The 26,071-nt window shown below is 34.5% G+C and overlaps 1 protein-coding gene and 1 long non-coding RNA gene across 3 annotated transcripts; one reads left to right on the top strand and one right to left on the bottom strand.

Moving 5' to 3' along the window:
• Nucleotides 1-11,930: 11,930 nt before the first annotated feature.
• Nucleotides 11,931-12,895, bottom strand: LOC141637966 (uncharacterized). Its single transcript, XM_074447394.1, has 4 exons — nucleotides 12,710-12,895; nucleotides 12,400-12,608; nucleotides 12,172-12,298; nucleotides 11,931-12,081 (listed from the first exon to the last, which is right to left on the bottom strand). Exons 1-4 carry the CDS (start codon nucleotides 12,794-12,796, stop codon nucleotides 11,944-11,946), a joined length of 561 nt encoding a protein of 186 aa, XP_074303495.1. The 5' UTR covers nucleotides 12,797-12,895; the 3' UTR covers nucleotides 11,931-11,943.
• Nucleotides 12,896-22,950: 10,055 nt separating this feature from the next.
• Nucleotides 22,951-25,836, top strand: LOC141637961 (uncharacterized). 2 transcript variants are annotated; one of them, XR_012541958.1, is made up of 3 exons: nucleotides 22,953-24,610; nucleotides 24,718-24,762; nucleotides 25,591-25,836. It is a non-coding gene; the product is annotated as an uncharacterized LOC141637961 (long non-coding RNA). The 2 variants fall into 2 exon arrangements; XR_012541957.1 differs by having other exon boundaries at nucleotides 22,951-24,762.
• Nucleotides 25,837-26,071: the final 235 nt, after the last annotated feature.

Below are 26,071 nucleotides of genomic sequence, written 5' to 3'. Positions count from 1 at the left end.
TTAGATTTAATTCAATTATAATGATCATATATTGATTTAATGTTTAACAATCGAGCTTAATAAGGTAACTTGCATATTACACCTAATTTTACTAAGTAACCACACAAAATTATATGAACATAACATTAAAAAAAACATTTGATAAGTAATGAAACAAACTAATCGTTATTACTAATGAACATAAATTAACTTTAGATAAATATTAATAACTACAATGTATGTTTAATATATCTTAAAACAAAACGTTAAATGTGAAACTTCGAATATAAATTAGCACGATGAATTCATTTGTTCTCCAATTACCACACACCATATATTTGTTTTATATTTCTTTTCTTTTTTTTGCACTAAACATTATTAGCACTAAAAATACAAATAATTAAATTAACTTTTCATTATGGAATCAAAACCAATCACTATGGCTCTACTATTAATTCCATTATTTATCATGGCGGAATATGGTTTTGCTATTGAATCTGCTTCTGCACCAAGCCCCACAGCATCCGACGAATTCCAAAAATGTGCAACTACTTTAGGCAATTGTGGAGATACCATATCTAAATATATATTTTCTAACGGAAAAACTGTTTCAACAGAATGTTGTAGCGCTTTGATAAACACCGGAGAGGATTGTCACGATCTTCTAACGAAGTGACGATAGTATACTTGCATCTTGAAGAAACAAGCACGAGCAGCTTGGGGTAAAAATGATGAAGTGTGGCAACTTTGCAAGACATTCGGACACGTTGGTTATTAGGATTAACTTTTTCGAATTGTAATTTACGCATATTTTGAATAATACTGATGTTATTTAACATATTTATGCAAAACAAATTATGTGGTTAACACAATTACTATCTATTAATACTAAATGCTTAAATTACATATAACAATTTGTTGTTTAACCGGGCTTGGTCGGGTCATGGGCCGTAGGAGGAAATTTTGCCGTTTTAGACGGTGGCAGAGGGGTCGGGCTAGAATAACGGGTCACTTATTATGGCCCTTATACCCGCCCTAATGTTTTAATTCGGGTGGCCCATGAGCTAACGGGCTCTAAAACCATCGACTTTCACTTCTCATCGATTCTACAATTCTAACAATTGGCAGACTACTTGGCTTAAGACAATTACTTCAAATTTTTATTTGGTTGGTAATTTGATTACCAATTTGAAGTGGGTCAATATACGGAAATTAGAGATACGATCTCGAATAGTAATTGTGTTTTAGAGAATTGAAAATGCTTGACGCTTTGACATAGTGTTAGACTATTAGTGTATCATTTACTATGAGACCTGAGAATTTGTAGAGGTCGTCCCGATCGGGTAGGCTTCGGCTCAATACTCGTCCCGATCAGGTAGAGCTTACCCGATCGGGTAGGCAATGTTCTTCGTCTTTCTTGCTCGGATCAGCCTCGACCCCCTTTCCGCTAGGGACCAATCCTACCCGATAGGGAAGCTAAGGTTTGTAGAAGTCCCTATTGGATTGTAATCCTACGCTAGGGGGTTGGTCTTCATTCCTCTTGTCGGTTTTCTTTTTGCCTTGACCAAATGTCGTTCATATGCTCTCTGTAGTGTCTTTCTCCTCTCAATTGCGCGAAATAGGGTAGAAAACCTCTAATTTGATGGCTTTCCAACAAAATCAATGTCGAATATCAAATAGTACAATATGAGATAAAACGCAACGAAAACCTCTATAAAGAGCGCTAAAGGCTAAGAGAAAGGGGTAAATAAGAGGTCTAAATAGGTAAATTAATACCGTATCAAATTATCAAAAACTTGGAATTATAGTTATAGGTTTAGGTGTAAGTTGAAGAATCATCAATAAATAATACATGTACATGTAAACACATTCAAGTATTTTACATTTTATACATTTTGGATAAACTTATTATTTATTTAAAAGTCAATTTATCTTTATAAGTAAAATAAAATAAAATAATACTTTTCATGTCTCAAATATCAATCATTTGTTTACATTTGATAAAAAAACCCTAACAAAGGATAAAAAAGGCCAACAATTGATTGGGACGAAGGCAATATATCACACACTATTTTGATAATAAAACAATAATAGAATTTAGAATCTTAATATAACATAAATAAAGTTTAATTGTTTAAATACATTACCCAACGGTAACACGTTATTTAAAATCCTTGTAAGTATACCAATTCGAAGGAAGTACCTCGATTTAATATCATAAAAGAATTCATATATTAATTTAGATTTAATTCAATTATAATGATCATATATTGATTTAATGTTTAACAATCGAGCTTAATAAGGTAACTTGCATATTACACCTAATTTTACTAAGTAACCACACAAAATTATATGAACATAACATTAAAAAAAACATTTGATAAGTAATGAAACAAACTAATCGTTATTACTAATGAACATAAATTAACTTTAGATAAATATTAATAACTACAATGTATGTTTAATATATCTTAAAACAAAACGTTAAATGTGAAACTTCGAATATAAATTAGCACGATGAATTCATTTGTTCTCCAATTACTACACACCATATATTTGTTTTATATTTCTTTTCTTTTTTTTTGCACTAAACATTATTAGCACTAAAAATACAAATAATTAAATTAACTTTTCATTATGGAATCAAAACCAATCACTATGGCTCTACTATTAATTCCATTATTTATCATGGCGGAATATGGTTTTGCTATTGAATCTGCTTCTGCACCAAGCCCCACAGCATCCGACGAATTCCAAAAATGTGCAACTACTTTAGGCAATTGTGGAGATACCATATCTAAATATATATTTTCTAACGGAAAAACTGTTTCAACAGAATGTTGTAGCGCTTTGATAAACACCGGAGAGGATTGTCACGATCTTCTAACAGAAGTGACGATAGTATACTTGCATCTTCGAAGAAACAAGCACGAGCGACTTGGGGTAAAAATGATGAAGTGTGGCAACTTTGCAAGACATTCGGACACGTTGGTTATTAGGATTAACTTTTTCGAATTGTAATTTACGCATATTTTGAATAATACTGATGTTATTTAACATATTTATGCAAAACAAATTATGTGGTTAACACAATTACTATCTATTAATACTAAATGCTTAAATTACATATAACAATTTGTTGTTTAACCGGGCTTGGTCGGGTCATGGGCCGTAGGAGGAAATTTTGCCGTTTTAGACGGTGGCAGAGGGGTCGGGCTAGAATAACGGGTCACTTATTATGGCCCTTATACCCGCCCTAATGTTTTAATTCGGGTGGCCCATGAGCTAACGGGCTCTAAAACCATCGACTTTCACTTCTCATCGATTCTACAATTCTAACAATTGGCAGACTACTTGGCTTAAGACAATTACTTCAAATTTTTATTTGGTTGGTAATTTGATTACCAATTTGAAGTGGGTCAATATACGGAAATTAGAGATACGATCTCGAATAGTAATTGTGTTTTAGAGAATTGAAAATGCTTGACGCTTTGACATAGTGTTAGACTATTAGTGTATCATTTACTATGAGACCTGAGAATTTGTAGAGGTCGTCCCGATCGGGTAGGCTTCGGCTCAATACTCGTCCCGATCAGGTAGAGCTTACCCGAACGGGTAGGCAATGTTCTTCGTCTTTCTTGCTCGGATCAGCCTCGACCCCCTTTCCGCTAGGGACCAATCCTACCCGATAGGGAAGCTAAGGTTTGTAGAAGTCCCTATTGGATTGTAATCCTACGCTAGGGGGTTGGTCTTCATTCCTCTTGTCGGTTTTCTTTTTGCCTTGACCAAATGTCGTTCATATGCTCTCTGTAGTGTCTTTCTCCTCTCAATTGCGCGAAATAGGGTAGAAAACCTCTAATTTGATGGCTTTCCAACAAAATCAATGTCGAATATCAAATAGTACAATATGAGATAAAACGCAACGAAAACCTCTATAAAGAGCGCTAAAGGCTAAGAGAGAGGGGTAAATAAGAGGTCTAAAATAGGTAAATTAATACCGCATCAAATTATCAAAAACTTGGAATTATAGTTATAGGTTTAGGTGTAATTTGAAGAATCATCAATAAATAATACATGTACATGTAAACACATTCAAGTATTTTACATTTGTATACATTTTGGACAAACTTATTATTTATTTAAAAGTCAATTTATCTTTATAAGTAAAATAAAATAAAATAATACTTTCCATGTCTCAAATATCAATCATTTGTTTGCATTTGATTAAAAAACCCTAACAAAGAATAAAAAAGGTCAACAATTGATTGGGACGAAGGCAATATATCCCACACTATTTTGATAATAAAACAATAATAGAATTTAGAATCTTAATATAACATAAATAAAGTTTAATTGTTAAAATACATTACCCAACGGTAACACGTTATTTAAAATCCTTGTAAGTATACCAATTCGAAGCAAGTATCTCGATTTAATATCATAAAAGAATTCATATATTATTTTAGATTAAATTCAATTATAATGATCATATATTGATTTAATGTTTAACAATCGAGCTTAATAAGGTAACTTGCATATTACACCTAATTTTACTAAGTAACCACACAAAATTATATGAACATAACATTAAAAAAACATTTGATAAGTAATGAAACAAACTAATCGTTATTACTAATGAACATAAATTAACTTTAGATAAATATTAATAACTACAATGTATGTTTAATATATCTTAAAACAAAACGTTAAATGTGAAACTTCGAATATAAATTAGCACGATGAATTCATTTGTTCTCCAATTACTACACACCATATATTTGTTTTATATTTCTTTTCTTTTTTTTGCACTAAACATTATTAGCACTAAAAATACAAATAATTAAATTAACTTTTCATTATGGATTCAAAACCAATCACTATGGCTCTACTATTAATTCCATTATTTATCATGGCGGAATATGGTTTTGCTATTGAATCTGCTTCTGCACCAAGCCCCACAGCATCCGACGAATTCCAAAAATGTGCAACTGCTTTAGGCAATTGTGGAGATACCATATCTAAATATATATTTTCTAACGGAAAAACTGTTTCAAACGAGAATGTTGTAGCGCTTTGTTAAACACCGGAGAGGATTGTCACGATCTTCTAACAGAAGTGACGATAGTATACTTGCATCTTCAGAAGAAACAAGCACGAGCAGCTTGGGGTAAAAATGATGAAGTGTGGCAACTTTGCAAGACATTCGGACACGTTGGTTATTAGGATTAACTTTTTCGAATTGTAATTTACGCATATTTTGAATAATACTGATGTTATTTAACATATTTATGCAAACCAAATTATGTGGTTAACACAATTACTATCTATTAATACTAAATGCTTAAATTACATATAACAATTTGTTGTTTAACCGGGCTTGGTCGGGTCATGGGCCGTAGGAGGAAATTTTTCCGTTTTAGACGGTGGCAGAGGGGTCGGGCTAGAATAACGGGTCACTTATTATGGCCCTTATACCCGCCCTAATGTTTTAATTCGGGTGGCCCGTGAGCTAACGGGCTCTAAAACCATCGACTTTCACTTCTCATCGATTCTACAATTCTAACAATTGGCAGACTACTTGGCTTAAGACAATTACTTCAAATTTTTATTCGGTTGGTAATTTGATTACCAATTTGAAGTGGGTCAATATACGGAAATTAGAGATACGATCTCGAATAGTAATTGTGTTTTAGAGAATTGAAAATGCTTGACGCTTTGACATAGTGTTAGACTATTAGTGTATCATTTACTATGAGACCTGAGTATTTGTAGAGGTCGTCCCGTTCGGGTAGGCTTCGGCTCAATACTCGTCCCGATCAGGTAGAGCTTACCCGATCGGGTAGGCAATGTTCTTCGTCTTTCTTGCTCGGATCAGCCTCGACCCCCTTTCCGCTAGGGACCAATCCTACCCGATAGGGAAGCTAAGGTTTGTAGAAGTCCCTATTGGATTGTAATCCTACGCTAGGGGGTTGGTCTTCATTCCTCTTGTCGGTTTTCTTTTTGCCTTGACCAAATGTCGTTCATATGCTCTCTGTAGTGTCTTTCTCCTCTCAATTGCGCGAAATAGGGTAGAAAACCTCTAATTTGATGGCTTTCCAACAAAATCAATGTCGAATATCAAATAGTACAATATGAGATAAAACGCAACGAAAACCTCTATAAAGAGCGCTAAAGGCTAAGAGAAAGGGGTAAATAAGAGGTCTAAAATAGGTAATTAATACCGCATCAAATTATCAAAAACTTGGAATTATAGTTATAGGTTTAGGTGTAATTTGAAGAATCATCAATAAATAATACATGTACATGTAAACACATTCAAGTATTTTACAGTTGTATACATTTTGGACAAACTTATTATTTATTTAAAGTCAATTTATCTTTATAAGTAAAATAAAATAAAATAATACTTTCCATGTCTCAAATATCAATCATTTGTTTGCATTTGATTAAAAAACCCTAACAAAGAATAAAAAAGGCCAACAATTGATTGGGACGAAGGCAATATATCCCACACTATTTTGATAATAAAACAATAATAGAATTTAGAATCTTAATATAACATAAATAAAGTTTAATTGTTAAAATACATTACCCAACGGTAACACGTTATTTAAAATCCTTGTAAGTATACCAATTCGAAGCAAGTATCTCGATTTAATATCATAAAAGAATTCATATATTATTTTAGATTAAATTCAATTATAATGATCATATATTGATTTAATGTTTAACAATCGAGCTTAATAAGGTAACTTGCATATTACACCTAATTTTACTAAGTAACCACACAAAATTATATGAACATAACATTAAAAAAACATTTGATAAGTAATGAAACAAACTAATCGTTATTACTAATGAACATAAATTAACTTTAGATAAATATTAATAACTACAATGTATGTTTAATATATCTTAAAACAAAACGTTAAATGTGAAACTTCGAATATAAATTAGCACGATGAATTCATTTGTTCTCCAATTACTACACACCATATATTTGTTTTATATTTCTTTTCTTTTTTTTTTTGCACTAAACATTATTAGCACTAAAAATACAAATAATTAAATTAACTTTTCATTATGGATTCAAAACCAATCACTATGGCTCTACTATTAATTCCATTATTTATCATGGCGGAATATGGTTTTGCTATTGAATCGTCATACACACCAAGCCCCACAAAGATCCGAATTCCAAAAATGTGCAACTACTTTAGGCAATTGTGGAGATACCATATCTAAATATATATTTTCTAACGGAAAAACTGTTTCAACAGAATGTTGTAGCGCTTTGTTAAACACCGGAGAGGATTGTCACGATCTTATAACGAAGTGACGATAGTATACTTGCATCTTGAAAGAAACAAGCACGAGCAGCTTGGGGTAAAAATGATGAAGTGTGGCAACTTTGCAAGACATTCGGACACGTTGGTTATTAGGATTAACTTTTTCGAATTGTAATTTACGCATATTTTGAATAATATTGATGTTATTTAACATATTTATGCAAACCAAATTATGTGGTTAACACAATTACTATCTATTAATACTAAATGCTTAAATTACATATAACAATTTGTTGTTTAACCGGGCTTGGTCGGGTCATGGGCCGTAGGAGGAAATTTTTCCGTTTTAGACGGTGGCAGAGGGGTCGGGCTAGAATAACGGGTCACTTATTATGGCCCTTATACCCGCCCTAATGTTTTAATTCGGGTGGCCCGTGAGCTAACGGGCTCTAAAACCATCGACTTTCACTTCTCATCGATTCTACAATTCCAACAATTGGCAGACTACTTGGCTTAAGACAATTACTTCAAATTTTTATTTGGTTGGTAATTTGATTACCAATTTGAAGTGGGTCAATATACGGAAATTAGAGATACGATCTCGAATAGTAATTGTGTTTTAGAGAATTGAAAATGCTTGACGCTTTGACATAGTGTTAGACTATTAGTGTATCATTTACTATGAGACCTGAGAATTTGTAGAGGTCGTCCCGATCGGGTAGGCTTCGGCTCAATACTCGTCCCGATCAGGTAGAGCTTACCCGATCGGGTAGGCAATGTTCTTCGTCTTTCTTGCTCGGATCAGCCTCGACCCCCTTTCCGCTAGGGACCAATCCTACCCGATAGGGAAGCTAAGGTTTGTAGAAGTCCCAATTGGATTGTAATCCTACGCTAAGGGGTTGGTCTTCATTCCTCTTGTCGGTTTTCTTTTTGCCTTGACCAAATGTCGTTCATATGCTCTCTGTAGTGTCTTTCTCCTCTCAATTGCGCGAAATAGGGTAGAAAACCTCTAATTTGATGGCTTTCCAACAAAATCAATGTCGAATATCAAATAGTACAATATGAGATAAAACGCAACGAAAACCTCTATAAAGAGCGCTAAAGGCTAAGAGAAAGGGGTAAATAAGAGGTCTAAAATAGGTAAATTAATACCGCATCAAATTATCAAAAACTTGGAATTATAGTTATAGGTTTAGGTGTAATTTGAAGAATCATCAATAAATAATACATGTACATGTAAACACATTCAAGTATTTTACATTTGTATACATTTTGGACAAACTTATTATTTATTTAAAAGTCAATTTATCTTTATAAGTAAAATAAAATAAAATAATACTTTCCATGTCTCAAATATCAATCATTTGTTTGCATTTGATTAAAAAACCTTAACAAAGAATAAAAAAGGCCAACAATTGATTGGGACGAAGGCAATATATCCCACACTATTTTGATAATAAAACAATAATAGAATTTAGAATCTTAATATAACATAAATAAAGTTTAATTGTTAAAATACATTACCCAACGGTAACACGTTATTTAAAATCCTTGTAAGTATACCAATTCGAAGCAAGTATCTCGATTTAATATCATAAAAGAATTCATATATTATTTTAGATTAAATTCAATTATAATGATCATATATTGATTTAATGTTTAACAATCGAGCTTAATAAGGTAACTTGCATATTACACCTAATTTTACTAAGTAACCACACAAAATTATATGAACATAACATTAAAAAAACATTTGATAAGTAATGAAACAAACTAATTGTTATTACTAATGAACATAAATTAACTTTAGATAAATATTAATAACTACAATGTATGTTTAATATATCTTAAAACAAAACGTTAAATGTGAAACTTCGAATATAAATTAGCACGATGAATTCATTTGTTCTCCAATTACTACACACCATATATTTGTTTTATATTTCTTTTCTTTTTTTTGCACTAAACATTATTAGCACTAAAAATACAAATAATTAAATTAACTTTTCATTATGGATTCAAAACCAATCACTATGGCTCTACTATTAATTCCATTATTTATCATGGCGGAATATGGTTTTGCTATTGAATCGCATTCACCAAGCCCCACAGCATCCGACGAATTCCAAAAATGTGCAACTACTTTAGGCAATTGTGGAGATACCATATCTAAATATATATTTTCTAACGGAAAAACTGTTTCAACAGAATGTTGTAGCGCTTTGTTAAACACCGGAGAGGATTGTCACGATCTTCTAACAGAAGTGACGATAGTATACTTGCATCTTCAGAAGAAACAAGCACGAGCAGCTTGGGGTAAAAATGATGAAGTGTGGCAACTTTGCAAGACATTCGGACACGTTGGTTATTAGGATTAACTTTTTCGAATTGTAATTTACGCATATTTTGAATAATACTGATGTTATTTAACATATTTATGCAAACCAAATTATGTGGTTAACACAATTACTATCTATTAATACTAAATGCTTAAATTACATATAACAATTTGTTGTTTAACCGGGCTTGGTCGGGTCATGGGCCGTAGGAGGAAATTTTTCCGTTTTAGACGGTGGCAGAGGGGTCGGGCTAGAATAACGGGTCACTTATTATGGCCCTTATACCCGCCCTAATGTTTTAATTCGGGTGGCCCGTGAGCTAACGGGCTCTAAAACCATCGACTTTCACTTCTCATCGATTCTACAATTCTAACAATTGGCAGACTACTTGGCTTAAGACAATTACTTCAAATTTTTATTTGGTTGGTAATTTGATTACCAATTTGAAGTGGGTCAATATACGGAAATTAGAGATACGATCTCGAATAGTAATTGTGTTTTAGAGAATTGAAAATGCTTGACGCTTTGACATAGTGTTAGACTATTAGTGTATCATTTACTATGAGACCTGAGAATTTGTAGAGGTCGTCCCGATCGGGTAGGCTTCGGCTCAATACTCGTCCCGATCAGGTAGAGCTTACACTACAAAAAGAATTAAAACAGGCGACTGATTTTGGCGACTGAAATCAGTCGCCAAAATCAATTTGGCGACTGAAATCAGTTGCCAAACGTCAGTCGCGGACCTTAGTCGCCTTTTCTAGCTTTGGCGACTAAAATCGGTCGCCAAATTTGGCGACTGACAAATCAGTCGCCAAATACCAAAAATGGCGACTGAAAGGGTAGTCGCCAATTTGGCGACTGATGTCAAGGTAGTCGCCAAAATGGCGACTGAATTGCAGTCGCCAAATGCTAATTCAGTCGCCATTTTTGGGTGACGTAGCCAGTTTGACTGAGGCAATTTGGCGACTGATTTCTGATTTGGCGACTACAAATCAGTCGCCATTTTGGCGACTACCTTAATATCAGTCGCCAATTTCGCGACTGACTTGCAGTCGCCAAATCAGGAATCAGTCGCCAAAGCTACTGGAAGTTTTGGTGGATTTTTTCGTTTTCATTGCTAGCCAAAAATTTACAACCTGCATACAAACCGATGTTCCACAACACCATACATCCCATTTCAACACACACAACACCATACATTTCAACCCAACACCTCCCAATTTCTCAAACTTCATTTCATATATTGAAAATGAAAGTTTTACAAGCTAAACTATTCTAAATGTTCAAGTCTAAATGTTCAAGTCTTACAAGCTAAGCTAACCTCCCAATCATCTTACTTGGAAGCCAACACCGGCTCCACTCCCCCCATGTGGACCATGCGGATCATTTGGATCGTAATTGGATCTAGGTCCGGGGTTACAACCTTGCCACCAAGTCTCAAACATTTCCATTCTTTCCTTCATTTTCCGGAATTCTTCATCACGTTTGGCAAGTTCTTCATCACGCTTGGCATCACGTTCATCACGCTCTCTTATTTGACTTTGAAGTTGACTAATAATTCCCGGTTGATACGTGTTCTTTGCCGGAATTGTTGAAGTCGATCTCCTACGCGTTTTCTCATAGAAAGCCGGTGTTGAACTTCCGGTACCATACACGTTCCCTTTCTTGAAGCCATCCACCAACTTATACCATATGTCATTATCCGGAGTTTCTGGATTGGCGGCTTTTTCTTGTTCAAATGCTTCCTACAATATTAAACAAATGGTTGTAAGTTAATATGGTAACCACCTTATATACGACATTTTAAAAGAGAGTAAATTAACAAAAATTAAGTGTTACGGAAACTTATATATAATTGCTTGTCTTTTGGCTTAGTCCAAATTCTAACCCCTTTGTGGTCAACCCTGGAATGCGTGTCCGTAAAACGATTCTGGTACCGTCGCAATCGGTTGTGACTTCTTCTTTCCTCTCTGAATGAAAAAAAAAACATACATGTTAGAAAATCAACAAAAAATGTAACATAAAATAAACATGTTGCATTGAAAACAAAAAAAAGTGTGAAATAATAGACAAACTTACCCCCAACATACGATTCCAGAACGATCGTGAACCCGCGAAATGAGTAGGCTCGTTCACGGCGTCTTCCTTTCCTCCTCTTTTGTTGAGGGATGCTTGCTTAGACTTCTTCTGAAAAGCGGGAGTTTTGGTATGCTTTATTAAGCCTTCATACTTGTCACCCGCAATTACACATATGAAATCATAACTAATAAGTTCTTGATATTATTTATAATATAAGAGAGTATATACTAATTAATACAAATAACAAAACAAGTTAATTAAATACCTTTCATGTGCTCTGGTTCCTTTGGGCGCCTAACTACCTTCCAAATCACGTCCCGATATCGTCGAGTACCGACTTCCTCGTACCTGATACGGACATTCCGTTCTTGAGACGGTGACCAAGCATATGCTTGCTACAAAAAAAAAAGCGACAAAATTTCATATTAGTATTTATAAAAGTATAACCTTGGTTATTAAAACAAAGAATTACGGAAAATATATACCCGAAAGTTATTGAACCACGCATCTCTTTGTGCTTGAGAAGCTTGTGTCCACGATGTAGGAATTGGACCCACGAAATTAGTCTTCGTGCTTTTCGTGACACCTCGTACCACGCAATCGTCCATAAACCTGCATTTATTTTGAACATGTAAAATTACAAACAATTATTATTTTAAAAAAAAAAATACAAAAAAAAACAAAATAGTAGACTAATAAAGAATAAAACTTACCATAATCCCGCCGGCTCAAGAATCATCTTATGATCCGAAGTGTACCGTATCGGCACCCGTGGTGGCTCGTCGGTAGCGTCAGTCTCCTCACCGTCACCGTCTGTCTGCATCGGATCCTCCTGCACAAACTCCTCCTCCTGCTCCGGACGCGTACTCTGTCCTCCTCCTGAGCCGCCTCCACGCTTCCTACCTCGACCTGCTCCAGCCATCTGCAGTAATACAAATAAAAATTAACACAAATAATGATAAATGAAAATTATACAGACTTCTAAATTTTAATAATTTACTCTTGAGGAATACAAAATTATACCAATTTAATCATCTTCATCTTCAAACCCCTCGTCCTCATCCTCATCCTCTTCCTCATCGTCATCATCATCATCATAATCATCTTCATCTCCAAACCCCTCGTCCTTCCTCCTTTTCTCCTCCTCCCTTCTCCTCCTCACCTCATCTTCCCCCCTCCTCTCCTCCTCTTCTTCCCTTCTCTCCTCCTCCTCCGCCTCATCCTCCCCCGGCAGTCTCTCTTCCACATCATAAAATTCTTCCTCTTCCATGTCTTCACCATCTTTATTCTCATGCTCATAGTTGATTTCATCGGGTCGAGACAAAAGCGTTTCATTTGAAACGTTTTCTTCTTGGAAAAAAGTTGTATCAACTTGTGACCGTGCCTTCGTCTTAAAGATTGCACACCACGCATTTTGATTTCTATCATTTGTTGTGCTTGGATAAGTAGCAAAATACACTTGATGAGCCTGATGTGCAAGTATAAATGGATCATACTTAGAGTATGTTCTAGTACGATTCACTTCTACAAGCTTGTATTGTTCATGTACTCTCATTCCAGCCACAGAATTATCCTTCCAGTCAACCTTGAATAAGACAGTTTTATAAGCTCGGTCACGTCCACTATAACTAATTTCAAAGATATCTTCAACTATACCATAGTATTCGTTGTCATCAAGAGAAGAAATAGTAACCCCCCAATTGCACCTAGCCTTACCTTTACCGTGGTTGAATGTTTGAAAATTAAACCCATTAACCGAGTATCGATTCCACGTTCTTACCATTTTTGAAGGACCAAAAGCCAAACTTCTTATCAAATCATCTTGAATATTCAACTCAATTACATGTTTCTGAAACCATGATGGAAATTGGTCCTCATGTTTGTCCCAAACATCATCCTTACTTATATTAGGATTCCTCTGAATGAAATCATTAACATATAATAAATAGATTAGTTATTATTATTAATTTTAATTTAAAAGTAGCTAGATTATCTTAATTACCTTTCAAATGGATACATCCACCTATATTGGACGGGTCCCCCAACTTTGGCTTCATATGGCAAATGAACCGGTAGATGCTCCATGGAGTTAAAAAATGCAGGAGGAAAGATCATTTCAAGCTTACACAATATCTGTGGTATTTGCTCTTCCAGACGAATCATGTCATCAACACATATTGAAGAGGCACATAAATCTCGGAAGAATTGACTAATCTCAACAACTGCATTCCAAACGTTTGTCGGCACGAGGTGTTTCAAAGCAACGGGTAATAATCGCTCCATGAATACATGACAATCATGACTTTTCAAGCCTTGCAACTTCAGCTTCTTAAGATCAACACATCGACTAAAATCTGATGCATACCCATCAGGAAACTTCAAATTTTGTAACCACTCACACAATACTTTTCTCTTAGCTTTGTCGAGAGTGAAAATGGATGTTGGCTTAGACCCGTCGCCGCGAATGTGTAATTTGGGACGATGACAAAATTTATGCAAATCTTTTCTAGAAGCAATGCTATCACATTTTTCACCTTCTACATCCATGATCATGTCAATTAGTTGCTCAAAGAAATTCTTTTCTATGTGCATTACATCCAAATTATGTCTTATCAACATTGTCTTCCAATAAGGAAGGTCCCAAAGAATGCTTCTTTTAAACCAACCGTTTTTCTGCTTTTTCAATTCTTTAAATTCTTCCTCGGTACCATCAATAGGGGATGGTAAATCACATACCGTCTTCCATATCTCATCCCCAGGCACTCGTTTCGGAGGGGCATCAAGCACCTCTTTACCTTTTGTGAAAGCTTTCTTGTTCTTCCTATGTGGATTTCCTTCTCGTAAGAAGCATCTATGACAATCAAACCAGCTTATTTTCTTGCTATTGGGAAGCCAAAATGCTTTACTTTCCTCCATGCAACAAGGACATGCTTTTTGTCCTTGTGTAGTCCACCCAGATAGCATACCATAGGCGGGAAAATCATTTATTGTCCACAAAAAGGAAGCTTTAAGTTGAAAATTTTGTTTTTTAGACACATCATAAGTTTCCACCCCAACTTCCCACAAATATTTCAACTCCTCTACCAATGGTTGTAAATAAACATCCAAATTACGTTTCGGGCTTTTTGGTCCGGAACAATAAGTGACAAGAAGATAAATGGTCTTTTCATACATAACCAAGGTGGTAAGTTGTATGGTGTGACCATAACGGGCCAACAAGAATACTTCCTCCCAAAATTACCGAAAGGATCAAATCCATCCGTACACAAGCCAAGTCGTACATTGCGGGGTTCCTTGGCAAAATCGGGATACATCTGATCAAATCGTTTCCATTCTTCCCCATCACTAGGATGACTCATCTTCCCCAGAGCACGTGGGTTTTCTTTGTGCCATCTCATTTGTTCGGCAATGTTTTTGGTGGCATAGATTCTTTGAAGTCTTGGTGCGAGAGGAAAGTAAAACAATTGGTTACATGCTATTGGTTTCTTACTCTTTTTGGCCCTCTTACTACCGTTGCCTTTTTTCAACACCAAAACTGTATCTCCTTCACTTGTCTCATATCTATCCGCCCCACAATCTTTACATTTGTCAAGCAAAGCATCATCTTTCCAAAATAGCATACATCCTTCGGACATGCATCAATCTTTTCATGCGGTAATCAAGACCTTTAACTACTTTTTTGGTAGTATAGAAACTTCGGGTCATGATATTATCATCGGGGAAAGATTCCTCAAGGAACGAGGCAATGCCATCAACAGCAACAAATGGCATATTGAACTCACATTTCAAGGTAATTAGCCTAGAAGCGGCTTGTAACAATGTCATTCTGCTTCCTTCATACAAGGGTTTTTCTGAGGCTTTTAACATGTCAAGAAAGGCTTTTGCTTGTGGGTGTGGCGGTTGTTCTTCAGAAATAGTTGTATGGTCATCACTATTAAAAATAGTGGAATCCATAGCATCAACAACCATATCTCTATATGGGTTCTCATCATTTTGTATTTGTTGGGTGTGAGTTTGTTCATGAATTGGAGAATATGCTTCTCCATGTGAAATCCAATTGTAATAATTTGGCTTAAACCCGTTTATAATGAGATGTTCTTCTACTACAATGTCAAGCCGGTATTTCAGGTTTTTGCATTTGGCACAAGGGCACCTAAGTTTTTTGTCTACCAAGTCATATTCATCTTGTTGTTTAGCAAATTCAATAAACTCGCTAACACCCTTTATAAATCTAGCGGTAGGACGTCTTTTCTTATTGGAATGGTCTAATCTTCCTTCATACATCCATGAACGTTCCAATCTCTTCATTTTAATCTAAAGAAGACCCCAAAGAAATTTAAACATTTTTAAAAAATAACAATAATATTAAATACAAAATTTAAACATATGAAAACAATATATAAATATTGTCAATAAGTAATCCATCTTTGAATGGGGTCCTTATCACTCCAACCTAAACCCGTCAATGTACGTTTCAAGTCACTAGCAAACACACTTGTAATTTATTAATGAGGAAAAAATTCGGCACAATTCCCTTGAGTTCTCCAAATACACAGTACATATACATGTATTCGGAGAACATTAAAGGGATCGCCACCAAACTCATTCCTCATTAATAAATCACAAGTACGTGTTTACTACCTAAATGACTTGAAATGTACAAAGACAGTCCCAAAATGGGGACTATTCAAGAATTACTCCTAATGAGTAATTCTTGAACGAGTACTAAGTCAACATCAAATCAAACAACAACACAATCAAGTACTAAATTAATTAAGTCAATCAATAGCCCAATTCAACCACATAGTAAAGGCTTCTATCCTAAAGTCCGTAACATAATTTGAACTAAAATTAGTAAATTTAAAAAGTAACTGGTAAGAGGAGGTTACCTAATCAAGTAAAAGCAAAAATGAAAAGAAAACAAGAAGCAACAACTACAACGTGCGGTGGTGCCTAGCGTAGCAAGTGACAACCCCCCGAAAAGAGAAAAGAAAAACAAAAATAACAAGGTTATTCTACCTCAATTCATCAATAACATGAATTATCAAACTAAATTTATCAAAATCAAGTCCTAAAGAAGGTTCTACTTAGCTAATAGATAATTTCTCTTAATCCAAAAGACGGTTCCACTTAGCTAATTCCATTAATGCAAAGGACGGTTTCACTTAGCTTAACATTAATAATAATAAGGAGGTTTAATTAGTAATAATAATAATAATAATAATAATAATAATAATAATAATAATAACAATAATAATAATAATACAAATACTAATAATAATACTAATACTAATACTAATACTAATAATAATAACAATAATTCCCTTCCCCCACCGCCACCACCCACGGCCACCCTTCCCCCACCGCCACCACCCACGGCCACCCTTCCCCCACCGCCACCACCCACGGCCGACCTCCACCCCCACCCATAACCCTAAACCTAAACACAAACCCCCTTAATCATTCCCTTTTAATTCAAACACAAATTAAACTAAATCTAACTACAAATTAATCTAACATACTAACTACAAATAAATCTAACAAACTAACCACAAATTAATCAAACTAACTACAAATTAATCTAACAAATTAAACAAATTAAACTGAAATTAAACAAAAAAAAACTAACCTAATTAAAGAGAGTGATGGAGGCAATGAGAACGAACTATGGTCACGGTGGTGGAAGTGGTGGAAGTGGTGGTGTGGTTGTGTGGTTGTTGTCGTCGCTTTTGTTTAAGCCCGCTTTTCCTCTCTTCTTTTTTTTTTTTTTTGTTTCGAAAGAGTAAAGCAGGAGAGAGGTATTCTGTTTTCTATAAAAAAATTTGGCGACTGAAAAGCAATTTGGCGACTGCCTTTCAGTCGCCAAATTTGGCGACTACTCCTACATCAGTCGCCAAATTTCAAAACACGGTCGCCAAATAGATTCCTTTTTTAAAAAATGACAGCCTGGTTTCTACTAAGAAAATTGGCGACTGAAATTCATTTTGGCGACTGAATTTCAGTCGCCAAATTGGCGACTACACATAAATCAGTCGCCATATTTTAAATCTCGGTCGCCAAGTTTGATTCCCTTTTCAAAAAAGACAGTCGCCAAATTGGCGACTGATTTCAGTCGCCAATTTGAAAATCAGTCGCCAATTTGGCGACTAAATATATCAGTCGCCAAATTTCGGTCGCCTGTTTTAGTTTTTCTTGTAGTGTTACCCGATCGGGTAGGCAATGTTCTTCGTCTTTCTTGCTCGGATCAGCCTCGACCCCCTTTCCGCTAGGGACCAATCCTACCCGATAGGGAAGCTAAGGTTTGTAGAAGTCCCAATTGGATTGTAATCCTACGCTAGGGGGTTGGTCTTCATTCCTCTTGTCGGTTTTCTTTTTGCCTTGACCAAATGTCGTTCAGTAGTGTCTTTCTCCTCTCAATTGCGCGAAATAGGGTAGAAAACCTCTAATTTGATGGCTTTCCAACAAAATCAATGTCGAATATCAAATAGTACAATATGAGATAAAACGCAACGAAAACCTCTATAAAGAGCGCTAAAGGCTAAGAGAAAGGAGTAAATAAGAGGTCTAAAATAGGTAATTAATACCGCATCAAATTATCAAAAACTTCGAATTATAGTTATAGGTTTAGGTGTAATCTGAAGAATCATCAATAAATAATACATGTACATGTAAACACATTCAAGTATTTTACATTTGTATACATTTTGGACAAACTTATTATTTATTTAAAGTCAATTTATCTTTATAAGTAAAATAAAATAAAATAATACTTTCCATGTCTCAAATATCAATCATTTGTTTGCATTTGATTAAAAAACCCTAACAAAGAATAAAAAAGGCCAACAATTGATTGGGACGAAGGCAATATATCCCACACTATTTTGATAATAAAACAATAATAGATTTTAGAATCTTAATATAACATAAATAAAGTTTAATTGTTAAAATACATTACCCAACGGTAACACGTTATTTAAAATCCTTGTAAGTATACCAATTCGAAGCAAGTATCTCGATTTAATATCATAAAAGAATTCATATATTATTTTAGATTAAATTCAATTATAATGATCATATATTGATTTAATGTTTAACAATCGAGCTTAATAAGGTAACTTGCATATTACACCTAATTTTACTAAGTAACCACACAAAATTATATGAACATAACATTAAAAAAAAACATTTGATAAGTAATGAAACAAACTAATCGTTATTACTAATGAACATAAATTAACTTTAGATAAATATTTATAACTACAATGTATGTTTAATATATCTTAAAACAAAACGTTAAATGTGAAACTTCGAATATAAATTAGCACGATGAATTCATTTGTTCTTCAATTACTACACACCATATATTTGTTTTATATTTCTTTTCTTTTTTTTGCACTAAACATTATTAGCACTAAAAATACAAATAATTAAATTAACTTTTCATTATGGATTCAAAACCAATCACTATGGCTCTACTATTAATTCCATTATTTATCATGGCGGAATATGGTTTTGCTATTGAATCTGCTTCTGCACCAAGCCCCACAGCATCCGACGAATTCCAAAAATGTGCAACTACTTTAGGCAATTGTGGAGATACCATATCTAAATATATATTTTCTAACGGAAAAACTGTTTCAACAGAATGTTGTAGCGCTTTGTTAAACACCGGAGAGGATTGTCACGATCTTCTAACAGAAGTGACGATAGTATACTTGCATCTTGTAAGAAGAAACAAGCACGAGCGACTTGGGGTAAAAATGATGAAGTGTGGCAACTTTGCAAGACATTCGGACACGTTGGTTATTAGGATTAACTTTTTCGAATTGTAATTTACGCATATTTTGAATAATACTGATGTTATTTAACATATTTATGCAAACCAAATTATGTGGTTAACACAATTACTATCTATTAATACTAAATGCTTAAATTACATATAACAATTTGTTGTTTAACCGGGCTTGGTCGGGTCATGGGCCGTAGGAGGAAATTTTGCCGTTTTAGACGGTGGCAGAGGGGTCGGGCTAGAATAACGGGTCACTTATTATGGCCCTTATACCCGCCCTAATGTTTTAATTCGGGTGGCCCGTGAGCTAACGGGCTCTAAAACCATCGACTTTCATTTCTCATCGATTCTACAATTCCAACAATTGGCAGACTACTTAGCTTAAGATAATTACTTCAAATTTTTATTTGGTTGGTAATTTGATTACCAATTTGAAGTGGGTCAATATACGGAAATTAGAGATACGATCTCGAATAGTAATTGTGTTTTAGAGAATTGAAAATGCTTGACGCTTTGACATAGTGTTAGACTATTAGTGTATCATTTACTATGAGACCTGAGAATTTGTAGAGGTCGTCCCGATCGGGTAGGCTTCGGCTCAATACTCGTCCCGATCAGGTAGAGCTTACCCGATCGGGTAGGCAATGTTCTTCGTCTTTCTTGCTCGGATCAGCCTCGACCCCCTTTCCGCTAGGGACCAATCCTACCCGATAGGGAAGCTAAGGTTTGTAGAAGTCCCTATTGGATTGTAATCCTACGCTAGGGGGTTGGTCTTCATTCCTCTTGTCGGTTTTCTTTTTGCCTTGACCAAATGTCGTTCATATGCTCTCTGTAGTGTCTTTCTCCTCTCAATTGCGCGAAATAGGGTAGAAAACCTCTAATTTGATGGCTTTCCAACAAAATCAATGTCGAATATCAAATAGTACAATATGAGATAAAACGCAACGAAAACCTCTATAAAGAGCGCTAAAGGCTAAGAGAAAGGGGTAAATAAGAGGTCTAAAATAGGTAAATTAATACCGCATCAAATTGTCAAAAACTTGGAATTATAGTTATAGGTTTAGGTGTAATTTGAAGAATCATCAATAAATAATACATGTACATGTAAACACATTCAAGTATTTTACATTTGTATACATTTTGGACAAACTTATTATTTATTTAAAAGTCAATTTATCTTTATAAGTAAAATAAAATAAAATAATACTTTCCATGTCTCAAATATCAATCATTTATTTGCATTTGATTAAAAAACCCTAACAAAGAATAAAAAAGGCCAACAATTGATTGGGACGAAGGCAATATATCACACACTATTTTGATAATAAAACAATATAACATAAATAAAGTTTAATTGTTAAAATACATTACCCAACGGTAACACGTTATTTAAAATCCTTGTAAGTATACCAATTCGAAGCAAGTATCTCGATTTAATATCATAAAAGAATTCATATATTATTTTAGATTAAATTCAATTATAATGATCATATATTGATTTAATGTTTAACAATCGAGCTTAATAAGGTAACTTGCATATTATACCTAATTTTACTAAGTAACCACACAAAATTATATGAACATAACATTAAAAAAACATTTGATAAGTAATGAAACAAACTAATCGTTATTACTAATGAACATAAATTAACTTTAGATAAATATTAATAACTACAATGTATGTTTAATATATCTTAAAACAAAACGTTAAATGTGAAACTTCGAATATAAATTAGCACGATGAATTCATTTGTTCTCCAATTACTACACACCATATATTTTTTTTATATTCCTTTTCTTTTTTTTGCACTAAACATTATTAGCACTAAAAATACAAATAATTAAATTAACTTTTCATTATGGATTCAAAACCAATCACTATGGCTCTACTATTAATTCCATTATTTATCCTGGCGGAATATGGTTTTGCTATTGAATCCGCATCGCACCAAGCCCCACAAAGATCCGACGCCAATTCCAAAAATGTGCAACTACTTTAGGCAATTGTGGAGATACCATATCTAAATATATATTTTTTAACGGAAAAACTGTTTCAACAGAATGTTGTAGCGCTTTGTTAAACACCGGAGAGGATTGTCACGATCTTCTAACAGAAGTGACGATAGTATACTTGCATCTTCAGAAGAAACAAGCACGAGCAGCTTGGGGTAAAAATGATGAAGTGTGGCAACTTTGCAAGACATTCGGACACGTTGGTTATTAGGATTAACTTTTTCGAATTGTAATTTACGCATATTTTGAATAATACTGATGTTATTTAACATATTTATGCAAACCAAATTATGTGGTTAACACAATTACTATCTATTAATACTAAATGCTTAAATTACATATAACAATTTGTTGTTTAACCGGGCTTGGTCGGGTCATGGGCCGTAGGAGGAAATTTTGTCGTTTTAGACGGTGGCAGAGGGGTCGGGCTAGAATAACGGGTCACTTATTATGGCCCTTATACCCGCCCTAATGTTTTAATTCGGGTGGCCCGTGAGCTAACGGGCTCTAAAACCATCGACTTTCATTTCTCATCGATTCTACAATTCCAACAATTGGCAGACTACTTGGCTTAAGATAATTACTTCAAATTTTTATTTGGTTGGTAATTTGATTACCAATTTGAAGTGGGTCAATATACGGAAATTAGAGATACGATCTCGAATAGTAATTGTGTTTTAGAGAATTGAAAATGCTTGACGCTTTGACATAGTGTTAGACTATTAGTGTATCATTTACTATGAGACCTGAGAATTTGTAGAGGTCGTCCCGATCGGGTAGGCTTCGGCTCAATACTCGTCCGATCAGTGAGCTTACCGACGGGTAGGCAATGTTCTTCGTCTTTCTTGCTCGGATCAGCCTCGACCCCCTTTCCGCTAGGGACCAATCCTACCCGATAGGGAAGCTAAGGTTTGTAGAAGTCCCTATTGGATTGTAATCCTACGCTAGGGGGTTGGTCTTCATTCCTCTTGTCGGTTTTCTTTTTGCCTTGACCAAATGTCGTTCATATGCTCTCTGTAGTGTCTTTCTCCTCTCAATTGCGCGAAATAGGGTAGAAAACCTCTAATTTGATGGCTTTCCAACAAAATCAATGTCGAATATCAAATAGTACAATATGAGATAAAACGCAACGAAAACCTCTATAAAGAGCGCTAAAGGCTAAGAGAAAGGGGTAAATAAGAGGTCTAAAATAGGTAAATTAATACCGCATCAAATTGTCAAAAACTTGGAATTATAGTTATAGGTTTAGGTGTAATTTGAAGAATCATCAATAAATAATACATGTACATGTAAACACATTCAAGTATTTTACATTTGTATACATTTTGGACAAACTTATTATTTATTTAAAAGTCAATTTATCTTTATAAGTAAAATAAAATAAAATAATACTTTTCATCACTACTACAAAAAACATCAAAGACACCACTAATAAGAAACCAGTTAGATTTTCAGACCGGTTTCTTATCTTAAGAAACCGTTTAATTTCATGAACCGGTTTCTTAGATCCAAGTTAAGACATGTGTTGACTTCATATCCGATCTCTTATCTTTTCTGATATAATCTTTGTCCAACCTCATCATCAAATTAAAAACGGTTTACCAAATAAACCACCTCACATATCGAAAATGGCGACGCCGCAGCACCACTCGCATTATCGCACCTCAGCCCACCGTCTTACCCTGCCACCACCAAATCTCGCATATTCGCCGACCACCCAACCTAGCCCAGATGCCACCACTAAACCACACTCTCACAAGGCGACATTTACGATTGTTGATTACGCACTTGCACAAGGTTGCCATACGCACGCCCAAGCTACCTTTACTGCGGCTTCATATCGGTTGCATCTCCTGTAAGACGGTTCCTCTTTGATAATAGGTATTCATAGTTTTCCACCAATTTCATTTTAATTAGGTAGGGTTTATAGGGATTTGATTTATACCTAATTAGGATGCTGTATGCTTTCATTATTGTTATTTAATGATAGTTTGAAGTATTAGATTAAATTAATTAGATTTGCTTATTAGGGGTCGAGTAATTTAGGGGTTTTAGATTCAATTCCGTTTATCTGTAATTATCTACTCTAATTATGCTTATATGCTTATATGAATATGAATTAGTGATAAATGATTGTGTTATTTGCAAACTAAGCTGTGGTTTTTTTCTGTAGTTCAAAAACTAGCGATTGTGAATGATGCTCAACTTAGTCCGCATGATTCACTATACTTAGGCATGTAACTGATGTACTCAATCAATTCTGTTCATTTTAGTCGCTTGAAGGCATCAAAGCTATAGAAATGAAGTAAACACGCTTTCAATATAGTGAAGATAAATAGCTTTTTGCTTTGATTAAGTTGTTCTCTCTATAGGTTCACTTTCAGATGTAGAGTGCTCTATTTTTTTTACAATAATATAGCTCTTGTAATCCCTAGTTTGATCAAATAAATAATAGTTGCTGTTGAGAATAAAGCTACTATTTTTAGTATTGGTGTGTGACTAATTTTTGAATATTCAAAGTAGACTTTGTGAGCCTGGATTGTGGTGCTACAGAAGGTCACACAGACGAGCTTGCCAGTATAATAGGTTTTGGAATTCATTTGCGGTTTATGAGTTCTACATAAACAAGGTTGACGAGTTCCTTACAATCTAAAGACAATTCTTCACAGTCTAAAGGCAGGATCTTAAATAATGTTGTAGGTTTATTGATGTAGCAGCTTGAACAAAATGCTTTGAGTCAAAGAGTATCATACATACTTGTACCTCAATTTGAGTTGCTTATTCACTTTAGTTCCTATGCTTAGATGTCATGTATCAAGTCTTTAAATTCTATTTTCATTGAAAAGCTGGAAAGTTTTCTGTTTAGTTGCGTCTGAATGTAGTAAATTGATGATATGTTAATGATAAAGAACAAAATGGAAAAGCACAGAGAGTTCTTGTAGTATTACAGCCTAAGGTAAGGCTTCATAATGTTTTGTCTAACTCCTTTCTTCGCCATTTGTGGGAGCCCTTGAGGCATCGGTTACGTTTTTATTGTTGTTGTTGGAGCAGGTTGAGTTCATGAGTCTGAAAGAGCTGTTAAGTTGACCAAATTATTTGGCATCCAAGTCTTACTGTCACATGTATACTCCTTAATTAATGATGTGTTTTACTTTCACATTCAAGTCTTCTACTTATAGCTACATTGTACATGGAGCATTTTAATTTGTGTTGTGATTATTTGCATCAGGATCAGGTTTTGGGTACATTCATCTTTCAAACTACCGACAAATAGGTATACATACACTTGTTCTTATCAAGTATATTTTGTTAAGAATATGTTGTCCAGTCCTTGATATGGTTATCATTAAAAATGTCGATTTCCTTCTTTCCTCTATCAACTATAGGATCGTGGCTTGGAATTTCGATGACAATGTATGCTATGTTGCTCGGACTTGTTTAGAAGTATCCGACACGGGTGTGTGTCCAAGTGTCGGATTCGGCTATTTAGGGTGAAAAAAACCAGGTTTTTGGTCTAAAATAAAGGGTCCAAGTGTCCTACCCATATCGGAATGTCAAGTGTCCGACACGGATACGTGAGGTAATATTTAAGAGTCTGAGCAACATAGAATGTATGTAAAGAGAGTACATTATTATGACTTAAAACTTTATATATAATAATATTTGCAATTCGTTGAACCTGAAACTAGTTATTACAGTTATAATTTTTTGCCAAAGAGTAGGAAGTAATTCCTTTGCTATTAGATTCCGAAATTTCCTTTTTCTCTCCTACAGTGGGGATTGATTTTGTCATTGCCTAGGAGTATTATCTTATTATGGCTCAGGTATCGTCAGACCAGCACTGCCTGAATCATATTGGGTTCAGGCAATTAGTTAGGGTTTATGGGTAATTATATTTGTGCTTAATTAGTTGAGTGCGACGGATGTTGTATGATTTTGTTGTTATTTGAAGAGAAATATAGCATAGTTGTTGTGATTGAAGTATTCGACTTAAATTTGTTGGACTTTGTTAATCAGGATAGATCAATTTAGGGGTTTTAGATCCCCTTACTCTCTCCGTTTTCCAGATATTTTTTACTGTTTGTTTTTTCCCTTCGTGCAGGGGGAGGCCACTGATTTCACTTCGAGTTTGGGTATTAGATGATTTCAACGACAAGGCTAACTTGGAGAGTTATTATTTCGATAAATTTATTCCTTTTTGTAAGTATGGTTTAGTTTATCCGAATCCGAATATAACTTTTAGATTGGTTGATTTAGGAAGTTGATGCTGATAATGTAGTTTGACAATTGTAATGTTTTATTAATTGTAATTTTTGAATAAAATTATGCAGGTCTCGTCATTTTTTAATTGTATTTTTTTTTTTAAAATAAAACCTAAGAAACCGGTTTTCGCCCACACCTGATTTCAAAGATAGGATCAAAGAAACCGGTTTTATTCAATCACTGGTTTCAAAGATAACAAGCAATGAAACTGGTTTTGGCCAATAACTGGTCTCTTATCTCTTTTCAAAGAAACCGGTTTCTGCACAAAACAGGTCTCTTTGACATAAGCAAAGAAACCGGTTTAAATAACCGGTCTCTCA

Source organism: Silene latifolia, unplaced genomic scaffold, assembly GCF_048544455.1.
Source record: "Silene latifolia isolate original U9 population unplaced genomic scaffold, ASM4854445v1 scaffold_159, whole genome shotgun sequence".
In the NCBI taxonomy this organism is placed as follows: domain Eukaryota; kingdom Viridiplantae; phylum Streptophyta; class Magnoliopsida; order Caryophyllales; family Caryophyllaceae; genus Silene; species Silene latifolia.
This window is presented reverse-complemented; position numbering and strand designations above follow the sequence as displayed.